The sequence below is a fragment of the Lonchura striata genome, chromosome 4 (genome assembly GCF_050655825.1).
Source record: "Lonchura striata isolate lonStrDom1 chromosome 4, ASM5065582v1, whole genome shotgun sequence".
Lineage (NCBI taxonomy): Eukaryota > Metazoa > Chordata > Aves > Passeriformes > Estrildidae > Lonchura > Lonchura striata.
In genome coordinates this window covers 30,986,734-31,013,841 of record NC_140706.1, presented here as the reverse complement: position 1 = coordinate 31,013,841, position 27,108 = coordinate 30,986,734, and the positions used below count along the sequence as shown (strand labels likewise).

The 27,108-nt window shown below is 35.8% G+C and overlaps 1 protein-coding gene across 10 annotated transcripts in view; it reads right to left on the bottom strand.

Annotated features, from left to right (window-relative positions):
* Nucleotides 1-376: 376 nt before the first annotated feature.
* The window catches only part of FAT1 (FAT atypical cadherin 1), a 102,925-nt gene continuing 76,193 nt past the window's right edge, over nucleotides 377-27,108 (bottom strand). For 5 of the 10 annotated variants that reach the window (XM_077782862.2, XM_077782864.2, XM_085577920.1 and 2 more), the window contains 19 exons: nucleotides 26,876-27,072; nucleotides 25,382-25,535; nucleotides 23,796-24,029; nucleotides 22,169-22,558; nucleotides 20,721-20,935; nucleotides 20,189-20,326; nucleotides 19,745-19,888; nucleotides 17,280-17,477; nucleotides 12,420-13,221; nucleotides 11,347-11,478; nucleotides 11,075-11,238; nucleotides 10,082-10,544; nucleotides 9,389-9,542; nucleotides 9,081-9,191; nucleotides 8,236-8,867; nucleotides 7,851-7,988; nucleotides 5,770-5,829; nucleotides 2,990-3,025; nucleotides 377-2,092 (listed from right to left, as the gene is read on the bottom strand). In XM_077782862.2, coding sequence (XP_077638988.2) covers nucleotides 1,467-2,092; nucleotides 2,990-3,025; nucleotides 5,770-5,829; nucleotides 7,851-7,988; nucleotides 8,236-8,867; nucleotides 9,081-9,191; nucleotides 9,389-9,542; nucleotides 10,082-10,544; nucleotides 11,075-11,238; nucleotides 11,347-11,478; nucleotides 12,420-13,221; nucleotides 17,280-17,477; nucleotides 19,745-19,888; nucleotides 20,189-20,326; nucleotides 20,721-20,935; nucleotides 22,169-22,558; nucleotides 23,796-24,029; nucleotides 25,382-25,535; nucleotides 26,876-27,072 — 4,988 coding nt within the window. In that variant the 3' untranslated portion in view covers nucleotides 377-1,466. Of the gene's footprint in view, nucleotides 2,093-2,989; nucleotides 3,026-5,760; nucleotides 5,830-7,318; nucleotides 7,373-7,850; nucleotides 7,989-8,235; nucleotides 8,868-9,080; nucleotides 9,192-9,388; nucleotides 9,543-10,081; nucleotides 10,545-11,074; nucleotides 11,239-11,346; nucleotides 11,479-12,419; nucleotides 13,222-17,279; nucleotides 17,478-19,744; nucleotides 19,889-20,188; nucleotides 20,327-20,720; nucleotides 20,936-22,168; nucleotides 22,559-23,795; nucleotides 24,030-25,381; nucleotides 25,536-26,875; nucleotides 27,073-27,108 lie in introns of those variants that run through there. The other 5 variants (XM_077782866.2, XM_077782867.2, XR_014954773.1 and 2 more) reach the window with 4 other exon arrangements.

Genomic DNA, 27,108 nt, shown 5'->3' with positions numbered 1-27,108 from the left:
CTTTGTTCTTTTCTAGTCAGAAAAGCAGCTGGATAATACACAGGAAAACTGTATTCCACCTTTACTTCTTCAAGGTAAACTTCTAGTGTGAACTTAATGTAAGAAATGGCAATTGAAATATAATTGCAGGAAACCACCAGCTATTGAGCACAAAGTCAGACAATGGCATGGCCATTTCAGCATGCAGGTGAACAATCAAGGGCTAACTAGTCATGAAAGGAAGTATTCAGGTGATAAAGGAGGAGAGAAACTACTTTAAAGATCTTGGGAGGGTTTTTTTGTATATATTTTTGTGACTTGAGAAAAAAAATATTCAGCAATTTACACAGCTGATATTATATGTTTAAAGAAAAATGCAAACTACTGAGAAGGCTACTGCAGTTTGATACCCATCAATCTTTATTCAGACTGGCCCAATTACTTTTAAAAACACCATTAAGCAGACACACACTGCCATCTTGTGAGCATCTCTAACACAGCTGCAGGCTGATTTCAGAGGAGAGGAAAAGGAGTTGCTTGGAGCAAGTAACTTAATACAGTACAAAACATATACAGACGTAAAAAATGCTGCACTGAATGCTTTGTCAATGGTATATTATATAATAGAGATACACAGAGCAAAGCTAAAGTATTTTATTAATAATTTATTGTCAGTAAGAAAGACTGGCTAATGATAATTTTCAGTAAAAACCTTTACAAGACCATTGGATCACAAATATACAGACACTATAAAAACTGTGTCATGGTGGTTTTGGTTCTAAACTGGTATGCAGAGGGTCCCCAACACACTTTCCAAGAAGGGAAAAAAATGTTTACAGTTCTAAAATACAGCAACCCATTTAAGACATTTCCAAATAGCTGACCCAGAAAAATATCAGACCTAATGTATGTACAATTGAAATTGTGTGAATATGTTGAATGTTTTACAATGAAATGTCAAACCTTAGTTTTCAGGGGAATACATACAGTGATGCCCTGATTATAAGAAGTCAGGGTGCTCATTTTTAATGGCACACTAACATCACTAGTTTCAGTGGAAAACAAATTCACAAAATATCTACAAAATCTAGTTAAAACTAATAAAATCAAAACTGTACATAGAATTTACAAAGAAATAGGAGAAAATTAATTGCATTGGAACTATATAAATATATGTGTCATGCTAACATGGAGAAGTGGTATGTGATTTCTTTTAAACATAGAACAATGTAAATACATAAAGGATGTTCAGAAATGGCACAGCCAATGGAAATCTTAGAACTTTCCAAATACAGTAGGTCAGGAAATGGAAAGAGGTTCATTTAGTGAAATGAATTGCATGATCCAATGCTGCCATGCCAGTTTAGCTCACTGAAATAAAAGCATTCATCGTGGCTGGAAAAAAAGAAGAAAAAATAAAAAAGCTCTTGAAAATTGTTCTGGATTTGATAAAGTTTGTTAGAGTCCAGGCACTTTTGTTGAGTGTGTCAGACTTGTGTATGTTGCTGGGAATCAAGCGGAGGAATTTTCACATCTTCGAAGTGACCATCGTCTCCACTCTCATAGTCACTCATCATGACTTCAGACTCCATTTCACAGCATGCCGACACATCCGAGCAGGAGGCTGTGGAAGCGTACACAGACATGGACATGTTGTCTACAGTGGGTGCTTCAAAGTCTGGATTGAACCCCAGTGAGTATGGAGCGTACGGCTCTCTGTAGCTGCCGCTGCCGCCACTGGGGCTGGTCTGAGGTTCTGACATATCTGCAGGGTAGTGATGGGGAAGGTACTGATTAAGGTTAAATCTCTGCCTGCTCCTTGTAGAAGAACCCAAGCTACCTACGGCTGGCATGTCTCTGGGTGGCTGTATTGACTCAAACTGGTCGCTGTATTCAGGTGGTAACGGTGGAAGCTCATCAGGTGCAGGGAAATCATCAGGTGGAGGTGGAAAATCACTTTCTATGTCATAACCACCAGGGTAATAGTCTGTATCGATGGCATTTGGATCTGTGTAGAGGGGAGCTGACTCCTCAACCACTTCGTAATTTGGATACTCTTGGATACCTGGCAACTGAACACTTGGCATCCAATCTGATGTATCCCAGTGATAACCTGAAAAGTTAATTAAAGAAAAAAATGGTATTACTATATTGTATTCAAGTCAGTCTGAACTGAAAAACCAACACATATATTAAAACAATGCAATCACCGTGATTAGGACACTACTTGTTAATCAGCAGTTTATCCTTGTTGCACAGAAGACATTCAACACAACTTTACTTGGTGCCATGCATGAGATAGTGCATCATTCACACTTGAACTTTTACATTTTCTCAGACATCACACCTAACATGGGAAGAGCTGTAGTCACCTATGGAACATGCTGTCACAATACAAAGCTGTTCAGTGGATAGCAAAAAATCAACACCCTACCTGGTGCAGCTAAATACTTAATTGTTGCTGAGTAATTAGTTACGGTGATAACAATGGCCTATTTTCTTAAGAATATATTTAGCATATATAACCTATGACTTTCTTACATAAAATAAGCAATTTCTATTTGGTAAAGTATTTCAGCCCATTTAAAGTGACTCTGCCACTCAAGCACATTATAAAGTTAGTTTCACAAAATGATGTTAGCTCTACAGGAACACCTCTGATAAAAATCTTTCGTTATTAGTAAAGACATTCCACATTCAACTACAAGAACAAAACAGGAAAATCAAGCTTAATCATGCAAAAATGACTGGACTTGATCTTCTCTTGCAAACTCCCTTTGAATAAGGTTGTATTTGCTGGAAACTAGATGTAAGCCTAAACTAACTAAAACTGAATAATTTCTCTCATCTGAACATCAATAAAAAATGCACTGTTGTAATACAGTGCAAATCTAGTAAAGAGAAATCACTGCAGACAAATGCACCGCAAGCAACTGATAATAAGTCTGTGTTAGAACCAAATATTAACAGAAATTTTGGTGATCATCAATGAACTGCATGCAGAAGTCACCTCTTGAATTGCTGAGGTCAGGAACAGCAAAAGATTCTTTAGGTGGCAGAATAAGAAGAAAAAGGAGAAAACATCTCTAGTTAGGAATCAAATAGTAGAACCAATATGAAGACAAACAATGACTAATCACTATGACATTCACACTGTTTTTATCCAGTTTAATTAGCAATACTAAAGTTTATTTAATTTTTTCTCCTGGGCTCCTTATTTTTTAAGACGTGAACTGTAGGATAGCTACTGAATTAATGTACTGCACATCTGGGATGTAGCTGTCTTGTGGTAAAATCTGAAGTCTGGAGTTTATGAAAATCCTTTTATCAGTATATTCAGGACTTCTGCTACACAGGGTAATAGGACTTGATCTGATTCTTTCCTTGTATCTACCCTTGTGTTTTGATACAGGGCTCCATCTATTGGCACTTACACTTCAAAGTATCTCCTGAGTATCTGGTTTCTGTACATAAACACTTTAGTGTCTGGCTTCCATACATAAACTCTGGGAAACCTGCCTCCATTTGTACGGCTATTCCAAAAACTCACACTCAGCAGAGAACTGCCCTGACAAATATTAAACCTTTCTCTCTTCAGGAATCTATATGCCCTATTAAAGTCTCTAAGGATGAGTGATGCCTTTCCTAATGGCAGAATCTTCTCCTAAGAATTCATACTTTCATCTGTTGGAAGACTGAAGGGACAGAGGTTGACTCTTCAGAGAGAAGTTCCTATTTTTTTTTAAGCTTGCCTAGCCCAGACAAGAAAAGTGCTGTTCAGACTAATAGAGATGTCAGTCTGAGTTCTGAGATTCTTAAAACATCTCTGGCCTCAACTCCAGGAGAAGACTCTCATCAGTAGTCTACTTAGAAGACAACATTCTTTATTTTTCCTGGGAAATTGGGTGCAAAACTAAAGCCAATAGGCTTTATGATTTATAGCACTTTCAACAAGTGGAGAGATCTGTTTTCCTCTTCTTCTGAGGCAAAGACCCTTTAACATAAATGGCAGAAACACAAACTAGAACCGGATGTGCCCATCTTTACGTGACAATCTGCTAGATTGGAGCTATATTTTCTCCTGCACTCAGCACTGCTGATTTGCATCAAGCTACAACCTAAAACTGTCCTACGATGAGATTAGCTACCGTTCATGCTTCCAGGATGCCTGTTGGACAGAATCACTTGGGGAGACTAAAGGTAAGGGCCACCTCTCCTAGAACATGACCTTACTGCAGGCTTGAGTAAGGATCTCTTCTTCTTAAACTAACACCCTCCCTGAGGATGCTCAAGAGCAGAACTCCTTACCTAAGATGCTTTGAAAGAAGAAATGCTTATTAAGAGCAGAAACTCTCAAACTTTAAGATGCAGCTGGAGTAGGACATATTTAATCTCTCTACAATTGCAATGCATACAATGCATAAACACAATGTTTGTGTTTATCTTATGGTGATACTAAAACACCAAGCAATACTTGAATCTTTGACTTGAGAACTACATCTATAATTTTAGATTCTACCAATTAAAATCTTAGAGAAAATCTGAATCAGTTATTAAATATTTCCCCTAATAGATCTGGCCTCTTTTAGTCTTGTTTCTTTTCCCATTCCCAAGTAATGTGCACTGCAATTTTTTTTGCACTAAGGACTATTGTCTATAGGTACACATTAATGAAATGGTACCCTCATTAATGAAATACTCTCAAGTAATTGGAAGTCTTTGCATTTGTCTACTTTCTTTTGTGTGTCTGCGTAAATTAAAAAGGGTTTACTTCAGATAACAAACCAAAGTGAAACTTTAGCTACTATAATTGATTTTACGTTCTTACAATGGCTCAATTTTAAGTAGGACTAAATAAAAAACATGTTTCCTAGTCTGTATCTAGAAATAGCATAGGCTGGATGTTATTTCAGAAGAAATCTCTGCAAATTCATTGTTATGGAGTGAATAATTTGCCTTTTACTGGAACTTAATGTAGTATTTAGTCAATTAAAACAACAGTTAGCATTCATATAGACTCACTGGCACTTTTATTACTATTATTATTTTGCTAAGAGTTTGTGTTTCCCAGAGGGGTTAGTTCTTAAATGTTAGCAGAAAGAAAATAAAATACCTTTGAAAATACCTACCTTGCCTCTTTCTAACTTCCAAACACATACTACATACACACAAAAATATACGTGTGTGTACATATACCCAAATATACATTTTAGGTACTGTTGTAAGGCTGCTTAGTAACAAGCTACTTAAACTGATGAGGATGTATATGGCTATATATCTCAGCTGCAGACAAAAATATTTTTTTTCTGTTTAAGAGGCAGATTGATCTGAAGACCAATCTTCAGTAAGTACTGATACCAGACCATTTTGATTCTGCTCAGCTGGAAAGGGTATCAACAGGTGTGTGTGGGAGAAGAAAGGGAAGCAGAGGCTGCTGCTGTTTCATCTACAGTACTGCATGCCTTTGATGTTGTCTCAATTCTGCTGGCAGCTTTAGTATTAATATTTTCAGAAGAGAGTAAGCACCAAGATCTTTTTATGCCAATCCCTTTTTTCCCCCAAGAAAACACACTCTGAAACCTGTTCACAAGGCATCTACAGCATATGCAAGAAAATATTAACAGATATACAATATAAATATATTTTTTGCTATAATTTATCAGAAAGTCTAAGTAAATAATATTTTATAACTCGCATCTGGCTAGGACTACATTACTAGAAGACAATGTAAGAAAACAAACGTGCATTACGCTTCCAAAGCAGTAAATAAATATGAAAACATGTATATACCTTCTTTTTCCACCGAGTCAACAACAGCATTGACAAGGTGTATTACAGTCACTACGGAAGCTTGTAAAAGGTATAAAAGGAGCAAATTAAAACAAACCTATAGTTAGTATCACTTTAAACAGCAGACAGATACATAAAAAACCCCCATCATCAACACTGTGAAATTGCAGTTCGTTACTGTTTTATAGAACAACATTATTAGTGTACATGCACAATTACTCTCAATCTAGAGAGTAGTTGCATGTAATACATAAAACACATATCTAAAGATCAATTTTATTATTGCTAAACATACAAAAGTACTTGTAACTACTTGTGAAGTACATTTTGCATGAGCACAAGGCTGCTTGTGTTAGTATTTCTGAAATGCTGCCTAAATACACTAATTTGCATAATACTTTATCTACATAGCAACAAACTAGACTTTTCTCAAGGCTTGTGTTGGGTGAATTAAGGATTATTGTATTAGATGTAAACTATGTGTACATATGGGAAAGAAATTTTCCCAGAAATGCACTAGAAGGATAGAATATGAAAAATACCTAATGAAAATTTCTGTTACTTATCTACTTAAATTTTATATGAGTAGAGATATCACAGTAGGAATACCAAATTCAGGCTGTTAGAGACTTATTTTAAAAAAAGCCCAAACTTAAATGAATGCATTTTTTGTCTTCCCTTTCCCTCAAGATAGTTTTGGAATGGAGAAGGATTTATTCTTATAGGGTAAAGTGAAGTAAGCACATGCAACTTGTTTGCACAGCTCAGGGACTAAATATCAAGCTAATAAATTCTAAATCTATCAAAATGGAAGGAAGGAACAGTATCTATGATGCTACAGCTATTTCTCTTAAAATGATGTATTAATGAGTAATCAGTACATGACAGGAAATGGGAAAAAGAATATACTAAATATATGAGACAGTGAGGAGGGGAGAACAACACATAAAACATGACACTTAAAACCACATGAAAAGAAGTTGGAAATTGGTATCAGGTCCACTGATGAAATAATGAGGACTGCAAGCATACCATTTTACTTTCACCAATCATTCAACCAGATAGATTTTTTCATGCTGTTAATAACAAATCACTCTACTTTATTAAGAAGCAGAATGTTCTTTATTCCTAAGCTAAAGGAATTTCAAGTTCTTTTTTACCAGGCAGAGACAAAAGCAGAAAGTGGAATAAAGAGTCAAAGCACACCTTAACTTAGCAAATTAAGTTATGGCACAACTGTGGCTTTGTCCAATCAATACAACATGTTTCTGAATACATAGATGCATTCATATCAACTATAAAAGCATCTGTCATCACAATGGAAAATATATCCAATTAATAATAATCAAACCCACAAGTATGTATGCTGATTATATTTTGATGGACTTGAGGTGGGATCAAAATATTTATATTTTTATATTGGCTTTTTTCAATGTATGAAATGTTTTTATAATTCATTTCAATCATGGTGAAAGCCAAATATACTGTTCTACTATAACAAAATTCCTTTTTGTGCAGTTTCCTTCATTACTAAAGTAATCAAACTTACAAGCAGTCCCTTAAACTCTGCTCTCACTCAGAACTGATCTGATCCATATGGGAGCTGAGGTCGCAGCAAGAAAAAGAGAAGGAAACAAATGAAACTGTAATACCAGAAAGCTTTATACTGAGAGCTGAACAGCAAAGTGAAAGTTATATTTGTGCAGAGGCCATTTTTAAAATTCACTGTATTCTTGTATAAGATGATAACTAAGGATAACCTAGAAGAGTTTACCAAATTCTAATACGTTTTAAACACAAGGCTCTGAGCACTTTGATTTCACTGTAATATTCTAACAGCAGAATGATTATATATAATTTTAAGGTAAAGTAATTAACAGCTGATGTAGAGATAGATAAAATATTTTTTTTAAAATTAATATATTTAGGTATTAACATAAGTAAATACAAATATATATTAAATAAGCTACTATTTAATATATATTCAATATATGCAAAGCCTACTGTTACTAAGAGATACAGATGCAAAGACAGAACAAATGAACATCAGCAGCAGTACAGAATGATTGTCTTTTACGTACCATTGTCATCACATGATTCAGACTGGAAGGAGCTGAGAGACTGGACCTCAGACATGCTTTCTCTTGCACTGTAAGGATGGGAGTTCTTTTCATCCAGAGGCTTCTTAGAAAGGCAGGGGTCAAGATCTACTACTTTAGCTGAAAGAAAATATTTCAAGTGAGACAATGAGTAGATTCCAGATTAAAGAATCAATACCATTTAAAGTTGAGACTTGCACATTTTTACAAAACTTAGTAGAGCATGAAGGCTGATCAGAAACAAAACTCAGTAAAGTCATAATGCCTTTTGTACTCTAAATGGTATAAACAGAGACTTTGTACTCGTATCAAAATTGTACCAGTACACACATTTAACAGGAAAGTAAAAAATAAGAATGTCTCTTACTGTCATAGTCAAAATCCCAGCTGGGTTTCTGTATTGAATCACTGTCTGAAGGTGAGTTGGAGGGAGGTGGAGGTGGCAAATTTGGTGCAACACTGCAAACAGCTACAGCTTTCCGGTGACCATGTACAGAATCTGGGTTAAAAGTACTAAATTCGGGGTGCTCAGGGATAGCAGACCCTTCAAAAGAATTCCTGTCAAGATTGTTCCTGGAGTCGCTTGGAATGCTTGGAGTGTATGAAATAGGACGAACAGGAACCTGTGGTGGGATGTCAGAATAGATGTTCTTATTCAATTTTGCATCAAAACATGGTCTTTGCAAGAAGGCTGTTGTAGCTCCCAGTTGCTTGTCTTCAGGTTCTGGCTGGTGCTTCTTCTTTCTACCAACCACTTTGCGGCAAACAACAAAAATCACAACTAACAAGAAGATTCCTGTGACGAAAACAATAATTCCAATCACTTCAGCTAAGCTAATGTTCCAAGATGTTGAAACATATTTATTGAGAACAATGTCTGTGCAGTGTTTGCCTCCAAATCCACGACTACAGTTGCAGTGATATGAACCATAAGTATTCTCACAAAGGGCACCATTGAGACATGGGTTTTCTACACATTCATCGACATCAGTCAGGCACCTATCAGAAACAGAGCACAGCAGTGATGTTTAGTTTACATCAGTAATCTTTGTTGTAATCTTGTTCTCAACAATTGTAGATATATTTATTATAAGGTACTGCACACTAACATGCATTTTGCTGTTTTATCAACATCCCAGATTTCAACCAGTTTGAACTGTTAATCTGTTAATTAAAACTACTGAAATTTGATATACGTGGAATGCTACCTACCTTTCTCCACGAAAGCCTGCTTCACACTCACAAACAGGTCCATCCAAACTGTCAATACACTTGCCACTATTTTTGCAAGGATTATCTTTGCAGTATGGACCCAGCTGGCATCTGCAAAGACAAAACAAACAAAACCAGCTGAATATTACCTTACTGCAAGCAAGTTTATAATGTGAGATTCAGAGCTGTAACACAGGGGCTGCTGGTTAACTTCAGCCAGCTCCAGTATGTCTCAGATCTGAGCTTTAAGTAGGAAACACAAATAAAAAAAACAGGGTTAATTGATACAATGAACCACACAAACATACCTTTGACCTGTGTATTGTCCTCGGCACTGGCAGATAAAATCATCACTGACTGGGATGCAAGTCCCACCATAAAGGCAGGGGTTGGAAGCACATGGGTTGACACTTACATCACAGTGAGTTCCCATAAACAAAGGTGCACACTTGCAGTAGTAACCTAAAATCAAATACAGTATTTTTGAAAGTTGTATACGGCTTTACTGGATTTGAGATAAAATCCTTCACAATCTGTTCACCTACAGATTTAAGATAAATTCCTCCCTACCCACCAACATGTTACATGAGAGAAAGGATGGGAAAAAATAGAAATGTTTTTATCAAAAGATGAGGCAAAGGCAAAGTAGTAAAGAGTTTTCTTCAACATTTTTCTCACAAAACAAATGTTGGGACAAGTCCCAATGATTTCAGAATTTTTAAAGGAATTTTTAAAGAAAGACTCCAAAGTAGGCTGTTAAGAGGATGGACCTCATATGTCAGCACTGAAGATAAAATCCCCACTTTGCCACATGGACTTTGTCTACCTCATACCCCAAGGAGCTGAATCTTGAAGGCACACAGCCTTCCTACCTATTCAACAACTGACCTTCTACAACTCTGGGAAACCAAGAATTATGCACAAGTTGTTTTGTCCTTCAAAGCAGAAAAGTTGAGAAGCAGTTTTGAAAACTAAAAGCAGAAGAATAAAGAGCAGCTTACCTCCATTTGACAGTGCATTGCAGATGCCTCCATTCTGACATGGGCTGCTTGAACAGCCATCTGTGGCAGTCAGTAAGCATCCAGGAGTGACATCTACAGATTCTTCCATGTGTGCGTAGTTTCGTGGCTTGCTGTTTAGGGGCAGCTCTTGTCCATTTAGTACAATGGAGTCCATACAGCCTCTGAAACCATTGCTAACCTGAGGACTTCTACCATGTCTTGTACCTTGCTGACGAATGTGACCACCAAAAAACACGTGATTGTCTAGGTTTAGTGTTCTAAGTGTACCAGGAGCAGTACCAGATGCAGTATGCACCCTGTCCAGAACAAGTCGGGCATAGTTTCCATCCACTTCAAGAGATATGGAATGCCACTGGCCATCGTTTATCTGAGTGCTCTGAACAGAGACAATCCCAGGTCCACTGCCACAATCAAATTTATACTGCAGTCTTCCATGATGGATCTACAGAGGAAAGCCACAACATCAATAGTCTGCAGAGTATAGAATATTGATCTATAAGTTTATGTTTGTTGGAGAGACAGAATGACGGTGGTCATAAAAAGCAGTTTAATAACACTGTTTTTCAGTCACAGCAACTGTGATTTATTCTGTACGTTTCTTTTAATTGTAACACACTTTGTATATTTTGTTCCTCTAGTAAAGCAGTCACAGATCATAATCAAAGTATTACAATACATCAATACCTTTCATCTTGTGCTTTAAGTAACTTTTCCTGTATGGACTTCAGTATTAAAAACAAAGAAATTTCAAGTTGTTTAAAATATATGATTCAGGAAGCTTTGTTTGTTTACACATGTAAAAATTTCTGTACAAGTTTGTCACTTGGATGTGTAACACACCCTATCTTTAAGGCAATTTTCAATTATAACCATTCTAAAGAGATGTTATGAATCAATCTTTTAATCTGACACAAAAAATAATAAGATGGTAAAAAGAAAGGAGGAGATATGCACTAGGAGATTTTAATATACCTCTAAGATACTGTAGTCTGTTCCTCGAGCATACATAACAACTGCATGAGCAGAGTAAGTTCTAAGTCTCATTGTCAGCTTCATTTCCTCTTTGTTCTCACTTTCCATGAGACGATATTTCACATAGCTGCTCCCAGTAAATGTCACAGCAGAGCCAGCTGATGCTTAGGAATACAGAAAGGCATAAAAAGTATTAGCACAGGATTGGAATCAAATTTATATTTGGAAAGTAAGATGGTTTTACACAGAGTTTTTTAAAGTTAATTCCTTACCAGGACATTGTCCAGCTTTGCTGTCTTGGCAAACACAGATGTATTTTCCTTCCTTTGGATCTCCTAAACATTCAGTACCTTCAGGACATGGGTTTCCTTCACACACGCTGTTCACCAGGGGGCATTTCCCTTCTGTAAAATCAAACCCAAGATTTCTTTTCTATTGGTGGTGATTGTATTTTGTGAAAACAGACTCTTAAGCCCCTTTTCACAAAGTGCCCCAAATGATATTCCTAACTATCAGACAAGGAAGTGAATAACAGTTATGGAGCATGACTGGCACAGACTAGACAAATAACATAAGAGTGGCTGATGCTCATCCTTATCTTGATTACTAATTCAATCGGTAAAATTGGGAAACTGGTGTTGTGGTTTAAGGCTTACCATTTGAATCGTTCACCAGAAAACCCTACATGTAGATATTAAACACAGACAGAGTAGGTTGGGGAGAGCAGAGAAAAGCACATCTGTATTTAAGACAGAAAAGGAATGGTCGTCCTTAAATATTTACTTCATATGTGCAAGTTCACCCAGCACGGTTAAGTCCTGATTTTAAAAAGCACTGTTGTTTTCCTCGGAAATAAAGATAAATTAATCTTCTGTCAGAAATCTTTATCCTTACATATATTTTAATGAATATTTATTTCCCACATATCCTCTCATTCCCAAACAAGTTTGGAAACTGTGTGCGGTATTCCTCTAAGCAGAAACAAGGAGGTTTTTAGGTACTTGGCAGGAACTTGCCTGTACACACGAGACTGAAAATGGCCATCAATATAGGATAGGTGACAACAAAAAAAAAAATTAACTTCTTTCATAAAATGGAAAATGAAGGTGTAGCTATTAAAAAAAAATCCGCTCCCATAAACTTGTATTATGTAAAGTCTTGAAATGAGGTAATGAGATAAGAAAGAATTACTCTTTACTATAAATAAAATTAGGCAAATACTATGGAAAGAGTTCCAGAACATTCCTGGTCTTGTCCTGTAATATAAATTTCCATCTGTGGATTACTGCTTTTTAAAACTAGAACAATCTTTTCAAGGATACAGTTCCCTCACTGTGTTTCTTACCTTTACAAAGACAAACTGCTGTTCTGTGATGACGGGGAGTGACGAAGCTCAACCTGGCCGTGCTGTGGGTTGACATGATGTTCTCATCCACTGTTACTTTTTCTTCACAAAATTTCAAAGGACAATCAAGGCCTGCACAGAGCTTATGAAACACATCAATTATCCGGACACCCAAAATCTCTTCTAGGTCAGGCACAGAAGAGTTTATCTTGTGGAGCAAAATTCTTGTTGGGTGGTGAGAGCTACCAGACTTTTCAATATTCAGGAGGACATCCAGATTAGAAGGCGGATCAGAAGGCTGCAGACTAACAATCTGGATGTCATTTCTCCTCACGCCCAAGATGTTTCTCAATGCTCTCTGGAAATTGCGCCAGTAATCACCAATGAATTCTTCAGGGGACAGGTTTGCAAAACGTATTGTGATACTGTGATTTAATACCTCTTGTGTGATTTGTCTGATGTGTACAGTAATATCAGCTGCAGTTGTAAATTTTCCATCTGTAACAGTGACATTTAGGAGATACTGTCCTATGTCTAACCTTTTGTGTGCTATTAGTTTTCCACCAGTACTGGAAACAGAGAACAGGGATTCCATTTTGGGGTCCAAACTATATGTCAAGGTATCATAAACATCTTGATCGGTTGCGTGAATTTTTCCAATGACACCACCTGAATATTCTTCTCCAAAGGCTGTAATAAAAATTTCCAGAGGCAGTATTGCTGGAGAATAAATGCTTTCCTCAATAACTCTAATATCAATGTAAGTCAAAGATGACAATGGTGGTTTTCCATTATCTGCCACCTAAAGGAAAGATGAGGACAGATTTACATTTCTGCTTTATCTCAAATTCTACTCTAGATATTCATCCTGTATACAGTTGAGCTGTATTTTTGTACCCAAAAACCCCCACCAAAAAGTCCTATAGGAAAATGCTTTAAATGCTTTACATAAATTCTGTAACACAATTTCTAACATAAAAGTTAACACAGAAAACTTAAAAAGCTTATATAAGCAGGCACACAGAAACATATTTTCACTTCTCCCAAGATTAAAAGCTTACAGTGCTCTTATTACCTGAAAATGCCAGGAAGCTATTAACACTAGTAGCAAATACAGAGGAAACGCACAGTAGTTGATTTCAGACACCAGATGGTGCTTGAAGCTTTTTAATATCAAGCATGGCAATACATTACAAACTTTAATGAGTCATGCACTAGAAATGTACAACATGCTTTACTACAATTAAGAAGCAATCTGGAAGACAAAGTAAATGTACTGTGCCAAATAGTACTTCAAAAGGAAAAAAAATGCATGCAGAAAGTTAATTATGTTGCCTTTCATGATTTTTGGTCACAGAGAAGAAAACAAGAGGTGGGTACCTGTAGTGCTATTTGCTTCAGACAGTTAATCAACTATCTTTAACTGTATCAGCCTAATTCAATTTTAAAGCCTGTTTGAACACCCTATTCTCCACCCCTTTTGTCCTCATACACTGTTGTTGTATGAGGACAATAAAAAAAAGAGTGGAAAAGTGAGTTAAGACTAGTCCCTTGGGTTCACTTTTTTCTTTCAATTTCTCACCTCTTACTTCCCATCTACTTTTTCCAGAACTCTCTATCAGTTACTGAAAGTGACAGTAAAGAAATAGTTAAATAAGAATTGGAGATATGTAAAGGTACAGTGGGGATATACAAGGCTCAGAAAGTAGAAGATATTCTGCATAGTTTAAGAGATTTTGCAATAATTTTAGAGAGCACACTTGGAAGATCTATGTGGAGAGGATGCTTTTGATTTTTTTATACAAATTTAAAAAAAGAGGAGTAACTCCAGGCACAAGATTATCTGTGGATGGGCACGTAAATGTGGCATTTTTAAAAGGTAATGCATGTCTCATAGAACTACATATCTTCATCTGTTTCTTTTAACTCCAAAGACAGTCATGGCTAGAAACTTGTCCTCCAGTTACCCAAATAAATAATGAGAGTTTTAGCTCAAGTTGGCAAAGTTTTGTTTTGCCTAGATCTCTCCCTGGAAACAAGACAAGGCAGGCAGTTTAGCTACAGAAGAAATGCCCAAGGGAAACAAGAAAAGGGTCAAAACAAACAGACAAGCAAAATTATAACAAATGGACAGCAAGTAGGAAAGAAGAGCCCCAGGCAAAATGGTTTTTCAATAGTACAGATATTTAAAAATGTGGTGTGGTTTTAAACTGAAGACTTCAGAGTGTGGTACAAAGGACTGCATGACTCATAGCTGAAGATTTCGCACACTAATGCTGCGAGACATTTGTTAATGGATAATCTATTTCCTTTGGAGAGAGCACAAGCAAATATCACTGACATGCCCATATAAGGTGACCACTGGGAAAAAAAAGATCCTTATTTCCATTAAAATGACAAAAGTAAAATCTTCTGGAGGTAATGGGTATGCAGAATGCATATGGGGAAAGTTTGTTTAGTTTTAGTGGGTTTTTTTTTTGGTTATAAGTTTTTTCAAATGAAAATATGCCTGTAAATTAAAAATATCACTACCTCAGCAAGCCATTCAGAAAGCAACTAAGGTGAAAGCTGTCAAAATTGAAAAGCATACCAGTAAAGGTGAGGTAAAAACTGAAAATGGGTATCAGGAGATCATGCACAGCCATTAACTTGTGATTTGCAAGATCAAAATGCAGAAATTAAATATAATGCAAACTGGGGAAAATGCCTTCCTACAGACTTGAAAAAAATATTATTTTAAAGGAACAGAGGAAGAGTATTTTTCCTCAACAGCCATGCCTAAATTTTGTGTGTATCATTGGAACTGGAGTCTTGTGATAGGGAAATGCTACTTTTAGTCTTGGATGCCCCCATACCTACCCATGGATTGTAATATAATAGCAAATAATAGCAGTATGTCTATTGAAAAAAGCTGGCAAAGTGTAAAATGACAAATGGCAAATTAAAAGATAGTGATAAATTTCAAGAAACCAATCGAGAAACTTGGAAATCAACAGATTAGACAGGTCCAAAATACTGACAAGAAGAGGCACATTAGTAAAGTCTGCTTTAATGATTTACAGTGTCTGACAAGTCTTTGTTCAAAATGAGTACATTTGTTTTAAGACACTTGTTTAGCTATTGGATGCCATTAAAATAGCCCATATTCATTCTCTAATAAAAAGGCACTTTTCAGCTGCTGTGCTGAAGACAAGATAGCTGAAGTACTGACAGGCTGTTTACAAGCAGACTAGAGACCAGAAAGTGACTTAGAAATGAACGAATTACAAGATTCCATTCAGAGGAAGATGTTAAACAGTCATCTCACACTTAAAAAAAGCTAGGCACATCAGGAAGGGCCAAAGGTGCAGCTAAATCATGAAATGTGACAAAGTCAGTGTAACAGTCTATGCAGAACAAATATAACTGCCTGTACATGCATTTATAAGAATACATTTAAAAAGCAAAATAAATAGAAATTAGTTACTTTTAGAGAAGATCTAAAGGAAAACATATGAATCTTGCACCTCACTGATTCCACATACAGGAAAAACATCCATAAACAAAAAGGTGACTTTGGGGGAGTTGGCATATCACTATTGAGGAAAAAAATGGCTAACAGAGGAATGATATACCTGCCCCCATCTTCATCCCAATTCTTTAACCCCAAACTAAACTACACTTAAATGAAACTATATCTGTCCTTATATTTATGGCTCTTGGTTACTAGCATTTCAGTGACTCAAACAGCAAATTACAATATCTGTGTGAATTTTTTCTTCTTTTCCCAAAGAAAACAGACTTTGTGTAAATATGTCACAATTATCCCAATGTAGACAGAATTCAGCATACACTGTTATAAACAGTATTATTTGAAAATACTATAACTGCATGTTTACTCATAAATTATCTGCAATAGTATGCATAAGAATAATTTGGAGATTAAAAGAGATTCCTCATGTGAAAATGAAGGTAAGATTTTTTCTTAAAAGCTGAATCTGGAAATGAAGTTTAAGAATTAAGGACATCTACTTTTAGCCTACTAATTTTAAGTCCTCTGCTCCCAGCTGCTTAATTTATAATTGAATTTAAAAGGACTAGATAAAATTAAAATAATTGGTTTGAACTTTTCTCACACAAGGTTACAAAAAGTATTTGAGAGAACTTAGCTAGTTTAATGTAACCTTGGACATGGTCTGATCTTTTTGCACAACAATGGCAAATGTAGCATATATTATAACATTTCAGGGTCATTTTTTGAGTTTTATGCTGTGGTTTCCACTGCAGGATCCTGAGATCTCAAACTACTACACTGCAAGTTTCAATGCTATGAAAAAAGGTCTACTGAAAATACTATGAAACAATGTACAAACTTAAAAAAAGATGTTTTCAATTGCCATTGAAAAAAGAATGTGGCACTACAGGAAAATTTTCCATTACTGCTATGTTGTGCAATATCCTTGCTTTCATCATGCGAGTCTAGTCCAGCACACAGTTTCAAGGGTCAAAACAACAGCAGCAAGAGGAATTCTGCAGTCAATAGAAAATGGCTCAAGGGACCTGTGCCCTGCTGGTTTTTCAACATTCCAACCAGAAGGCAAAGGGCTTATTAAGACCACTCACCCAGTTAACGTTTCACTTACACCTTACTTCTAACTGTGAGTTTAACTGAACTTCTCATTGCATCGATGTAGATTAGCATTTAAACCAACAGATTTTGCCTATGAAGACATCACCTCATGGGACATGCCTCAAATGACTACTTGGCATGTCAGGATTTCCTAACAGAAAGGTAAGTTGGTGGAGTGAACATGAGTGGGAAAAGTTAATCAAATACTTACAATGCAAAACAGTAAGAGGAACATGACAGAAACATCCTACCTTAACATGAAGCAAATAGTGATCTCTCACTTTGCGATTCAGTGCAGCACTTGTTGTCAGAACTCCCTGCTGGGTAATCTGAAAAGTTCTCTCTTCATTTCCAGTCAGGATGGTGAAGAGAAAAGGAGGACCATTGTGAGAAGAATCCCTGTCTGTCACCACTAGCTGCAGCACACTGAATCCAACAGGCTTATTTTCCTATAGATATATAATACACATTGATTTTGTTATAATTGAGGATATGGTCTGATGCTGATTTCCTCCTTGCAACAGAAACCCCAAAAAACTACTGTCAAACAAGTTAATCAGTACAAGAGAAATCAAAATGACAATATTGCTTCAGGGAAACTACTACACTCTGAGAATAAGACTCAAAAAGGAGCAAGGCAGTTGTTTAAACTTTGTATTGTATTTTTGAAGGTAGCTCAGCCTTGACACTACATTTTCCACTTCTGGTCTGAATTAGTATTACTGTAGCCTAATTACCAAGTCATCAAAGATTTGAAATTTAGAGAAAACACCTGTTAAGAATAATCTAATGCCTTTGTTGGGAGGACTAGAAAAATACACTCCTCCATCTGACCCCTTGTGCCCCTAATTAAGAGTTCTGTCTGCAGCTGTGGCTGCTACAGGCACCCAGTAAAAATATGAAATCCAGGTTTTAAAATTTGCATAATAAAATCCCTTCAAGTTGCATCATGTGGATGTCTGAGGTTTCACAGAGACTCCACATACACTGGCTTATCACGTATGTTACACACACATATAACCTTATCGGACACTTGTTACGCCTCTCCCAGTATACTTGTGCTCTACAGTATCTGCCAGATTTCTCTATATTCATACTCATTTGAAAAGCAAGAATAGTAGAAACATTATTTTGAAGTAAAACGATAACAAAATGCTATCTGTTTCAGAGATGTAAAAACTCCTGGTAACAATACTCCGTCTCTGAGAGAGTGAATCAATTTAGCTATCAGATACTGCAAAAAACTGAAGCTTTTTCCCTTTCAGCAAAACAAAGACCATTGCTTTAAAATACAAATATTTACAGTTGAACATCCAAAGTATTTTGACTTTCCTAAAAGCTAAGCACATTTTTTGCTGTGTCCAAGTATATCCATTTCCAATACAAGAGGAAATGCATTCTCAGGCAGCTCCTCCGGCTTTTTCTCTGCTACCTTCAACTAGGGCAGGCCCATATGAATGACTATAAAACAAGAGCTCTTCCTTTTTAATTGAGTAAGGGAAATAGTACAGACATTGGCTATACAGTCTGAAATTTAAGTGAGATATTAATGTAACATTTATTTCAAGAAAGACTATAATAGGGGAGAAGATACACTTGACAGCACACAAACATGAATCTATTGTTTTGGGTTTGGTTATTCATTTGGTGGGTTTTTTTTCTTTGTTTGTTTGTTTTGTTTTTTTTTTTTTTTGGTTGGGTTTCTTTAAAAGCAAGATCCAGGGCATCTTATTTGCATACTGTGTGCATATTATATATATTCACTTTGTCCTATTTTGGAAAGCTGCCTTTACAAATGATGCAGACTTGTGGTATGTTAGGATGGCACAGTGCATCAGGTAACACTGTCAGATACTCACAGATCTACTGTACCAGGCCAGGAAACAGCAGAAGGACACAAGGGATTGAGCTCATTTACATTACTAGTCTACAAAGGTCTTAATGCGATTCCTTTGTTGACTTCCATTTAATTCTTATTGGATTTAGGAAGACAAGAAGTATAGATTCGGACTCTGCTGTCTTTGCTTTAGCACTTTTCTGAATCAGGCAAGTTGAGACAGACAGTTGAGAATGTGGCCTACTGCTATCATCCTACAGTGTAAAATTAGTCAAAGGATTGGTATGCAGCCATATGAAATTCCACTCTTGTTCTAACTGCTGCTGATCCCAGAGAAGATCAATGGGAATTAGGGCTCAACCTATGTGCCATGGTGCAGAACACTAGCTTCATAGTAACAGGTACCTAAAGGATCTTTTTCTAAGCAGCAACCTTAAGTCTAAAAAGAAATAGCAAAATTATTATGTATTTTAACATTCCTGTATGATTGTAAGATTGTTCTATACATAAAGGAATTTATAATATATAGACATGCACACACACAAGGAATCTGAAAAAGAACCCCAAGTTTATGCAGTCACCCTCACTGTAAATATTTAAGAATATTCTGGACTCAATCCTGAGTCCAGGATTGGACTCTAGGATGAGCCTGCTTTAGCAGGGAGGTTGACTCACTGTGGTCTCTTCCAACCTCACCCATTCTGTGATTCTTACAACTTGCAAATTTCTACATAACGTGAAAACAGGAATTTTATAACTCTCAGCACTTATTTGATAAGTAGTCTCAATGGTGAACTTAAATTAAAAATACAGAAAGTTTCAAGTCACAAATTTGCAGTCTAATAACACTGATTCAAGTATTTCACTATTTGTATTTACCTGGATGATAACACTATAGTTTCCTTTCGAGAACACTGGAGGATTATCATTTACATCAGAAACATCAATGTTAACTGTAGTTGTGTTAAGCTTAGGTGGGCTTCCATTGTCTGAAGCTTGAACTGTCAAGGTATATCCTGAAATCTAAAAAATTAATAAAAAAAATTAAAAACATTTGCTGAAGAGGGAAAAAAGTAACAAATTCAGATTTTGTTTTATAGAAGAATTATTTTAGCACAACCCCCAGTAAAGCTTTCCTTCATATATTTGATCCTTTCTCTTCCTCCCAGAAGTACTGATATAAACAGATGCTTGCACTTTATTATAGCAATATTAATTTTAGAACATGAAACGGTAACTTAGAAGTAAGAGTAAGAAAATGGTGGTCATCCATTATGTATAGGTAAATTAATCCCAGCTACCCTAGAACCACAAAAATCTCACCTTTTCTCTGTCTAGAAGCTTAGTCACTTTTATTTCACCCCTGGTAGGGTCAATTGTAAAAGGATTTCCTTGATTGCCATCTATAATTGTGTAGTGAACGCGGTTGTTGGAAGGTCCATCAGCATCATCTGCCATAACCTAAGGGACATTACAATAGCATTTAAAACAGTTGAAATAGACTCTAGCATCTTTAAGATAAACTCATCCTGAAGATGAGCTCTTTTGATCTTAACAAATTTCACAGCTCACAGGAGAAATGTCATCTCAATAGAATGTACCAACATCACTTGATTTCCTGAATTTCTTCTGAAAGTTAAGTCATGATCTCATGAGGAGAACATAAACATATCACAAAATAGTGTCTACTTTCCCACAGCATCTGAAGTCCCTACTTCTGAAACTTTTTCAAAGTAAATTTTCATTCACTCAGTGGTATTCATTGATGTTCACCTTCAAATCAATACCTATTCCTTCCAGACTGAAAGCATGATAATCATGACAGAGTATTTCAAAGGAAGAAACCAATACATACTGTAATAACTGATTGTTCAAGCATAGCATCTTCACTGATTACTGCAGTGTAAGTGTCTTGGCTAAACACTGGAGAATTGTCATTGATATCCGTGACATTAATATTCACTGTTACAACATCACTTAATGAAGGTGTGCCTCCATCTGTGGCTTCCACTGTCAAGTAGTACTCATGAGAACTTTCATAATCCAAACTCTCAATGATAAAAATGGCTCCTAGAGAAAAAAAAAAAAAAAAAAAAAAGCTTCACACAAACTCTGCTACTGCTGCAGTATTATGTGTTGCAACTTTTTATTTTGACCTTACAAATACTCAGCTTCTTCAGGGCTTGATTTGTCACTGTAAACCTAGAGCTACCCAGTGAAATAATTATGCTTTACACCTGTAAGTGATGCTGAGTTCCTGCCATTACCACAAAAGATTCACAGTTTAAAACAACTTGGCTTACATTTTGTAATGTAAGTTTTTAACTGTCCTAGTTAAGATAGTGTAGTCCCTTGCATACACATTTATTTGCTGGATTTTCTGGAACCATTTTACTCCTTTCAAATATATGAAGTTTATCTGGCAATTGCAATTTCCATTACACTAGTACAATTAACTACTAAACTATTTAACTAACTACTGAAAATCAATTAGAATTAATTCTTGGGTAGAAATCTTACTAAAAACAACAACAACAAAAATAGCCAAAACAAAAAAAAACCCAAAACCAAAAAAAAAAAAAACCAAAAAAAAAACACCAACCAAACAAAAAAAACCCCAAACAACTCTACCAGAAATTAGTTCTAGAAAAAGAACTATATAAGCAAACAAAACTAAAATTGAGGTGTTTATGGATTTTAACAAAGAATTGTCATTAATAGCGAAAAATTCTCAACATAACCTAAATAGTCCCCTAGACTAAATCTGACTATCATACAAGCCTAATATCTCCACTGTCATGCTGGACATATGGTTGAACATATCCAAGCTGTCTTTAATGCTATATCAAACTCCTCTAGGATTATTGCCTTTGTGGACCAATGACTAGTCTTACCAAGCAATTTTATTTCTAATCCTTCTTTTGCCAAGCCTGCCCATTCCTGCTGTTTATATACCTTCTGTGGAAAGACTATTATATTTCTCATTACAGATCTATGTCTTTCCACCTGCCTGCCTCCAGAGTGGGGAATATCCAGTTAGGAAACCCTTGCTCTTGCCAGCTAAATGAACCTAATCCAAGTAATAATCCAATAAATACAAGCAACAAATAAAGTTCCCATTCTACATTTTACTGCACTCTTCTAGTAAGCATGCTGGCAAAATGGGTGAAAAGACAGCAGCAGCAACTTTACAGCTGGGATAATGCACACAGATTATACATAACCTGGCTGAACTATGGAGGAAGTCACTATGGCATGGTGCTTACTAGGCCTGAAATAATATTCACAGCTGTAACCTGTTACCTGTTGTTGAATCGATGCTGAATTTTCCATGTTCATTCCCACTGACTATTGAGTATGTGATTTCAGCATTGGCTTCAATGTCTCTGCTTGCAGCATGGATCTGGAGAACTTCAGTTCCAACCAAAATGTCCTCTGATACACTTGCACTATACTCCCTATGCTCAAATACAGGTGGATTGTCATTAATATCCAAAACAGAAACTATAAGACTACTTGTTGAAGACAGTCTTCTAGGTAAGCCTTCATCTGTAGCCTTCAAAGTTAACATGTACACAGCTTGTAATTCCCGATCCAAAGGCTTCTCCAAACGAATGATTCCAGAGAACTCATCAATAGAGAACTGCCCCTCTGCAGAGTTCACCAGTGCATAATGGATTTTACGATTCAACCCTGCATTTTGAAAACAATTTTCAAGCATGAAGCAGCCATTAAAATACACAACAACAGAATAATCCGATAGCTACGAAAATAAGACATGCATGCTAAATATTATCATTCATGTTACAAGTAAATTTCAGAAAGAGTTAAAGTCTCTTGTGACGGGCAGAATTACTTCCAAAAAACATTAAGCTAACACTTCACTGCACTGATTTGCTGTCATACAGAGAACATGAACCATGGTTACAGCACTAGTTAATATGAAAATAATGATAATATAAATGTAATTACAACTTTAGAACAACAGAATTTCTTAGCAAGCTTATAATAATAGAGGAGGATATGGGAGAGTTAGGTTGCATCAATTAACTAGACTCAAAACCAGTACATTTATTTAAGAATCATGCCCCAAAATTAACAGGAACATAATTTCTAGCAACATTTCTTTATTAAAAAAACCTTATAGATTTCAGGGGCAAGTATTTTGGTCCACCTGAGCCTCAAGACTAGTACAGTATGAAAACAACTGTCTGTTACCTTTCAAATGAGCAACTTAGTTTAATCATAACACAAAGCAGGTCAGTTTTAGAAAACTGAGGCAACTATTCATTAATACTATTTGATTAAGAAACTGATGAGGTGTGGAAATCATACACTTTAAATATACTTTATGCTGTTGTGTTCCTTACAACAAAGCCTATAAACAAACTCTTTCTAATGTCATTTTCAGTTCATGTTCACTTAAATATTGGTAACTGAACAATGAGGACAAAGAGACAGTAAGAATCTTAACAGCATATACACAAAGTTACAGCTGACCAGTGTTCTCTTGATGGTATGATCATCAATGGCTGGCCTGAGAAGTACACATTTCTATAATCCATGAATGCTCATTTACATGAACAGACATGGCCTGACAGTCCTATTACTTACACCAGGAGGAAAAGGATGAACCTAATTGATCATAGCATTAATACTTTATGACAGTTAAAATTCCCTACATTTTGTCTCTCCCCTCTCTCCTCTTTTTTGCAACGACACTATAGGGATGTCTTCCAAGATACTCACACATGAAAGTCAGGTGTTAAATTATTTGGAAGACCAAAATATATCTTTCAGGAGTCTAATCCTGAATGGTAATGAACATCTGTCAGCCCTAATGAAACATTTGACACCTTTCAGGATAAAACTAAAGAAATAATACTGTAAGTCTGAGAACATGACAAAATATCAGTCAAAGAATGCATACCTGCATCTGCATCTGTTGCCTGCACTCTTGTCAAAAGGGTTCCAGGCTCTGTGTTTTCAAATACTGTGATGGAGTAAGTGTCAGTTGTAAACTCTGGAGCATTATCATTCACATCTTCCAAAGTTAGGATAATGTTAGCTTGGCAAAATCTTCCTCCTCCATCTGTGGCTTTCACTAGGAGATGATAAACTGCTTGCTGCTCACGATCAAGTGCCATTAATGTTTTCAATTCACCTACAAACAGCAGAACACATAAGCTGATGCAAATGGCAAGGTTTAAGTTTTAACAGCTGTACTGTATTAATGAATTCCACTTTGAGCAAAGCATCTAAGGACCCCCCTTTTCAGCTTGAAAAGATTAAGAACAGAAACTTTATTTTTTTCTAATGTTCTTGAAACAGAAATTAGCTAAAGTTAAACTCTGATAGTGCAGAGAGAGAATGTGTATACATGCAAAAATCCATGCGTGTTTGTGCAAAGTAAATGAAAGTATTAGAACTCTGGCTTTAAAAAAATGCAAAGTTAAATCCATATCTGTTTTTTTCTCAGCTATTTAGTTGTATTCTTTCCATAGGTATTGCTATTTCCTCCTCTAACATTCCATGAATTATCACAGCTATTCACTATGAGGTCTTAAGTGCTACTACAGACAAACCTGTAGAACTCTAACACATACTTTCTTTTCAAAGTGACAGAAAACATGAGAGGTTACTACTATGTGTAGTCATTGTTGCCTTATGAACAAAAAAGTATTATGAAACACTGTTTGTGAGTATTCTAGCCCTACCAATTCTCAATTTATGTAACAACACAGCAGCATGTCACACAGGTGACATTTGAAGTCAAAAAAACCCCCCAAACCCATGAAGTAAGGTTCTTCTCATTTATTTTGTCACTGGAACTTTCTAATTTCTTCTACTTGCAATACATTTTTGCAGTCATCTTGTTCCATTTTTCTACACTTTACCTTCCTACTGCTTGTCTACTGCAGGCTGCACAGTACAGGATTTTGGCAGCAGCTGTGACCTATATTGTAATACAAAACATACAAATGCCATGAAGACCAAAGTGAAGCAAATTAAAAGTTGATCTCATTTATACTTCTGAGTTCATCTCATTCCAATAAAACTGGGGGCACTTCTGGTGTTTGCTATGGAAAGGGTATTTGTTGCTCCATCTAACTTCATCCCATTTAATTTTCCAGAATAAAAGATGGCAAAGAGATTCGGAATGAAGATATTTCACAGTTACAAACCATTATTGCTGCTACTACAGTGAATATAAACAGAGCAAAATTTATAGCATACTTTTATTCCACTCACTTCAGCATGGAAGTTGCTGTCTTCAGGGCAATTACCCTGTTTACACTTCAGTTCTTCATAAATTAAAATACTTGCCTTTTGCCAGACTTTATTCAATATATTATTAGTATTTGTGTAGTAGAAACTCACATTTTAAACCGCTGTACAGTAAACCAACCCTTAGTGGAGAGTTTTAACGACTGACATTTATATCTTAATATAATAGCAAAGCAGTTTATAAAATGAAGTGACTGGACTCTTGTATAATGTATAAAGTATTATTACCTGTGTCTGGAGTGAGTCTGAATTTTTCTGCTCCTGTGCCATGCAGTGTGTAAGTAATTTCTGCATTGGAACGAATATCTGTATCTGTAGCAGACACCTGCATTATCAGCTTGCCAGGAAGGGCGTCTTCAGGAACTGAATCAGCATATAAAGTCTGCAAGATTTCAAAGTTACATTGAAAAATTAAACATATGAAATAAGCAGAGCTTGGAAAGGGGAAGGGAAGAAGAAATGACAGAGGAAATAATATTCTGTTTTAATGTCTAGTAACATATCATGTGAACCAGAGGATGAAATAACTGAAAATTAAATTAATTATGATTTTCTAATTAATTACTTCACATTTATTCAATTATTCAGAAAGGTATTTAATACTGCAACTACAGGGGTTTTTGAACATTAGAGCATTGCTCAGAACTTGAAACACTTGTAACTGATTAACTAATAGTGAAATGTGTTCCCAAAATAGAAGTTATAATTTTTTGCTAATTTCATTTTTCTCTCTTTTGGTGGATCATCTTTTTTAGGTCTGTCTCAATCTACAAGAAATTGATACCTTCTCTTTTAATGACACAAAAAGCTTCTAGATTAAATTAAAAATAAGAAAAGAGATTCAGAGTTTATTGGTACTAAGCACTCTTACAGCCCAACCATGTCAGGAATGTGCATTACATTAGAAGCACTAAGCTTTGTAAAAACAATTTTAACAAAGGGGAAAATTAAAGGAAAAAAAGCTAAAAATACTGACTTGCTAGTCTGTGTAGAACTGCAAACATTTACACAAAAGTAACCAACATAAACATCAACTAAGAAAAAGAATCCTATGTTCACTGTATACTTGTCCTTCCTAGTACAAGGGAAGGTTTCAACCTAGTAATATGTAATCTGTGTTCAACTATGAAAAGTCCAAAAGAGGGAATAACACATTTTTCAGGGGTTATCTTCCTGTGTTTTTTTCCATTCCTTATTTTTCATGTCCATTTTTGCAGACTATAAAAATCTGGTAAAGTAAACAGCTTTGTAACAAGAAAACATTTATGGCTTACAGATTTTTGGTGCTGTTGACTGCAATTGCAGAGTAATATTCCACTCTTTTCAACTCTTTTATCACAGGAAATACACAAATATTTCAACTAAGCAATGGAATTCAGCTTTCTTTAAAACTTTTGCTTCTTTCATAAAATAGAGCATATAAACAATGATGGCCACAACTTAAAATACTTATTTTTGGAAAAGAATTAACACAGGAGAAATGTACTACAATTCTCCTTATATCTCTCAAATACTCACTGAGTGTCAATGAATTGTCTTTGGATTTTTAAAAAATCTGTCTGTGAAGTATCATTTGACAGCAGCCTATCTTAGTAGTCCAAATTTTTGCTACTGGTTTAAAAGGAACAGCTATTTGTCAGTCTCCTGAGAAGTAATTTCAGAGAAAATGTAAATTTTACGTATGAAAGGAGCTGGTAATGGAAGATATAAGACTCTGCCTACCTTTTCACAAACAGGGCTATTATCATTAGCATCAAGAACTTTAACCTCCACCACAGCTTTAGCTGCAAAGGTCCCATCAGTAGCTGTAATATTTAGAAGATAATTATCCTTTTCTTCCCTGTCCAGAGGTTTTTTGACATAGACCTTCCATTCATTCTGTATATTTTCAATAGCAAACTGTCCCAAAGGATCACCTCCTGAAATATGAAAAAAAAGTATTTATTTAAAGATGG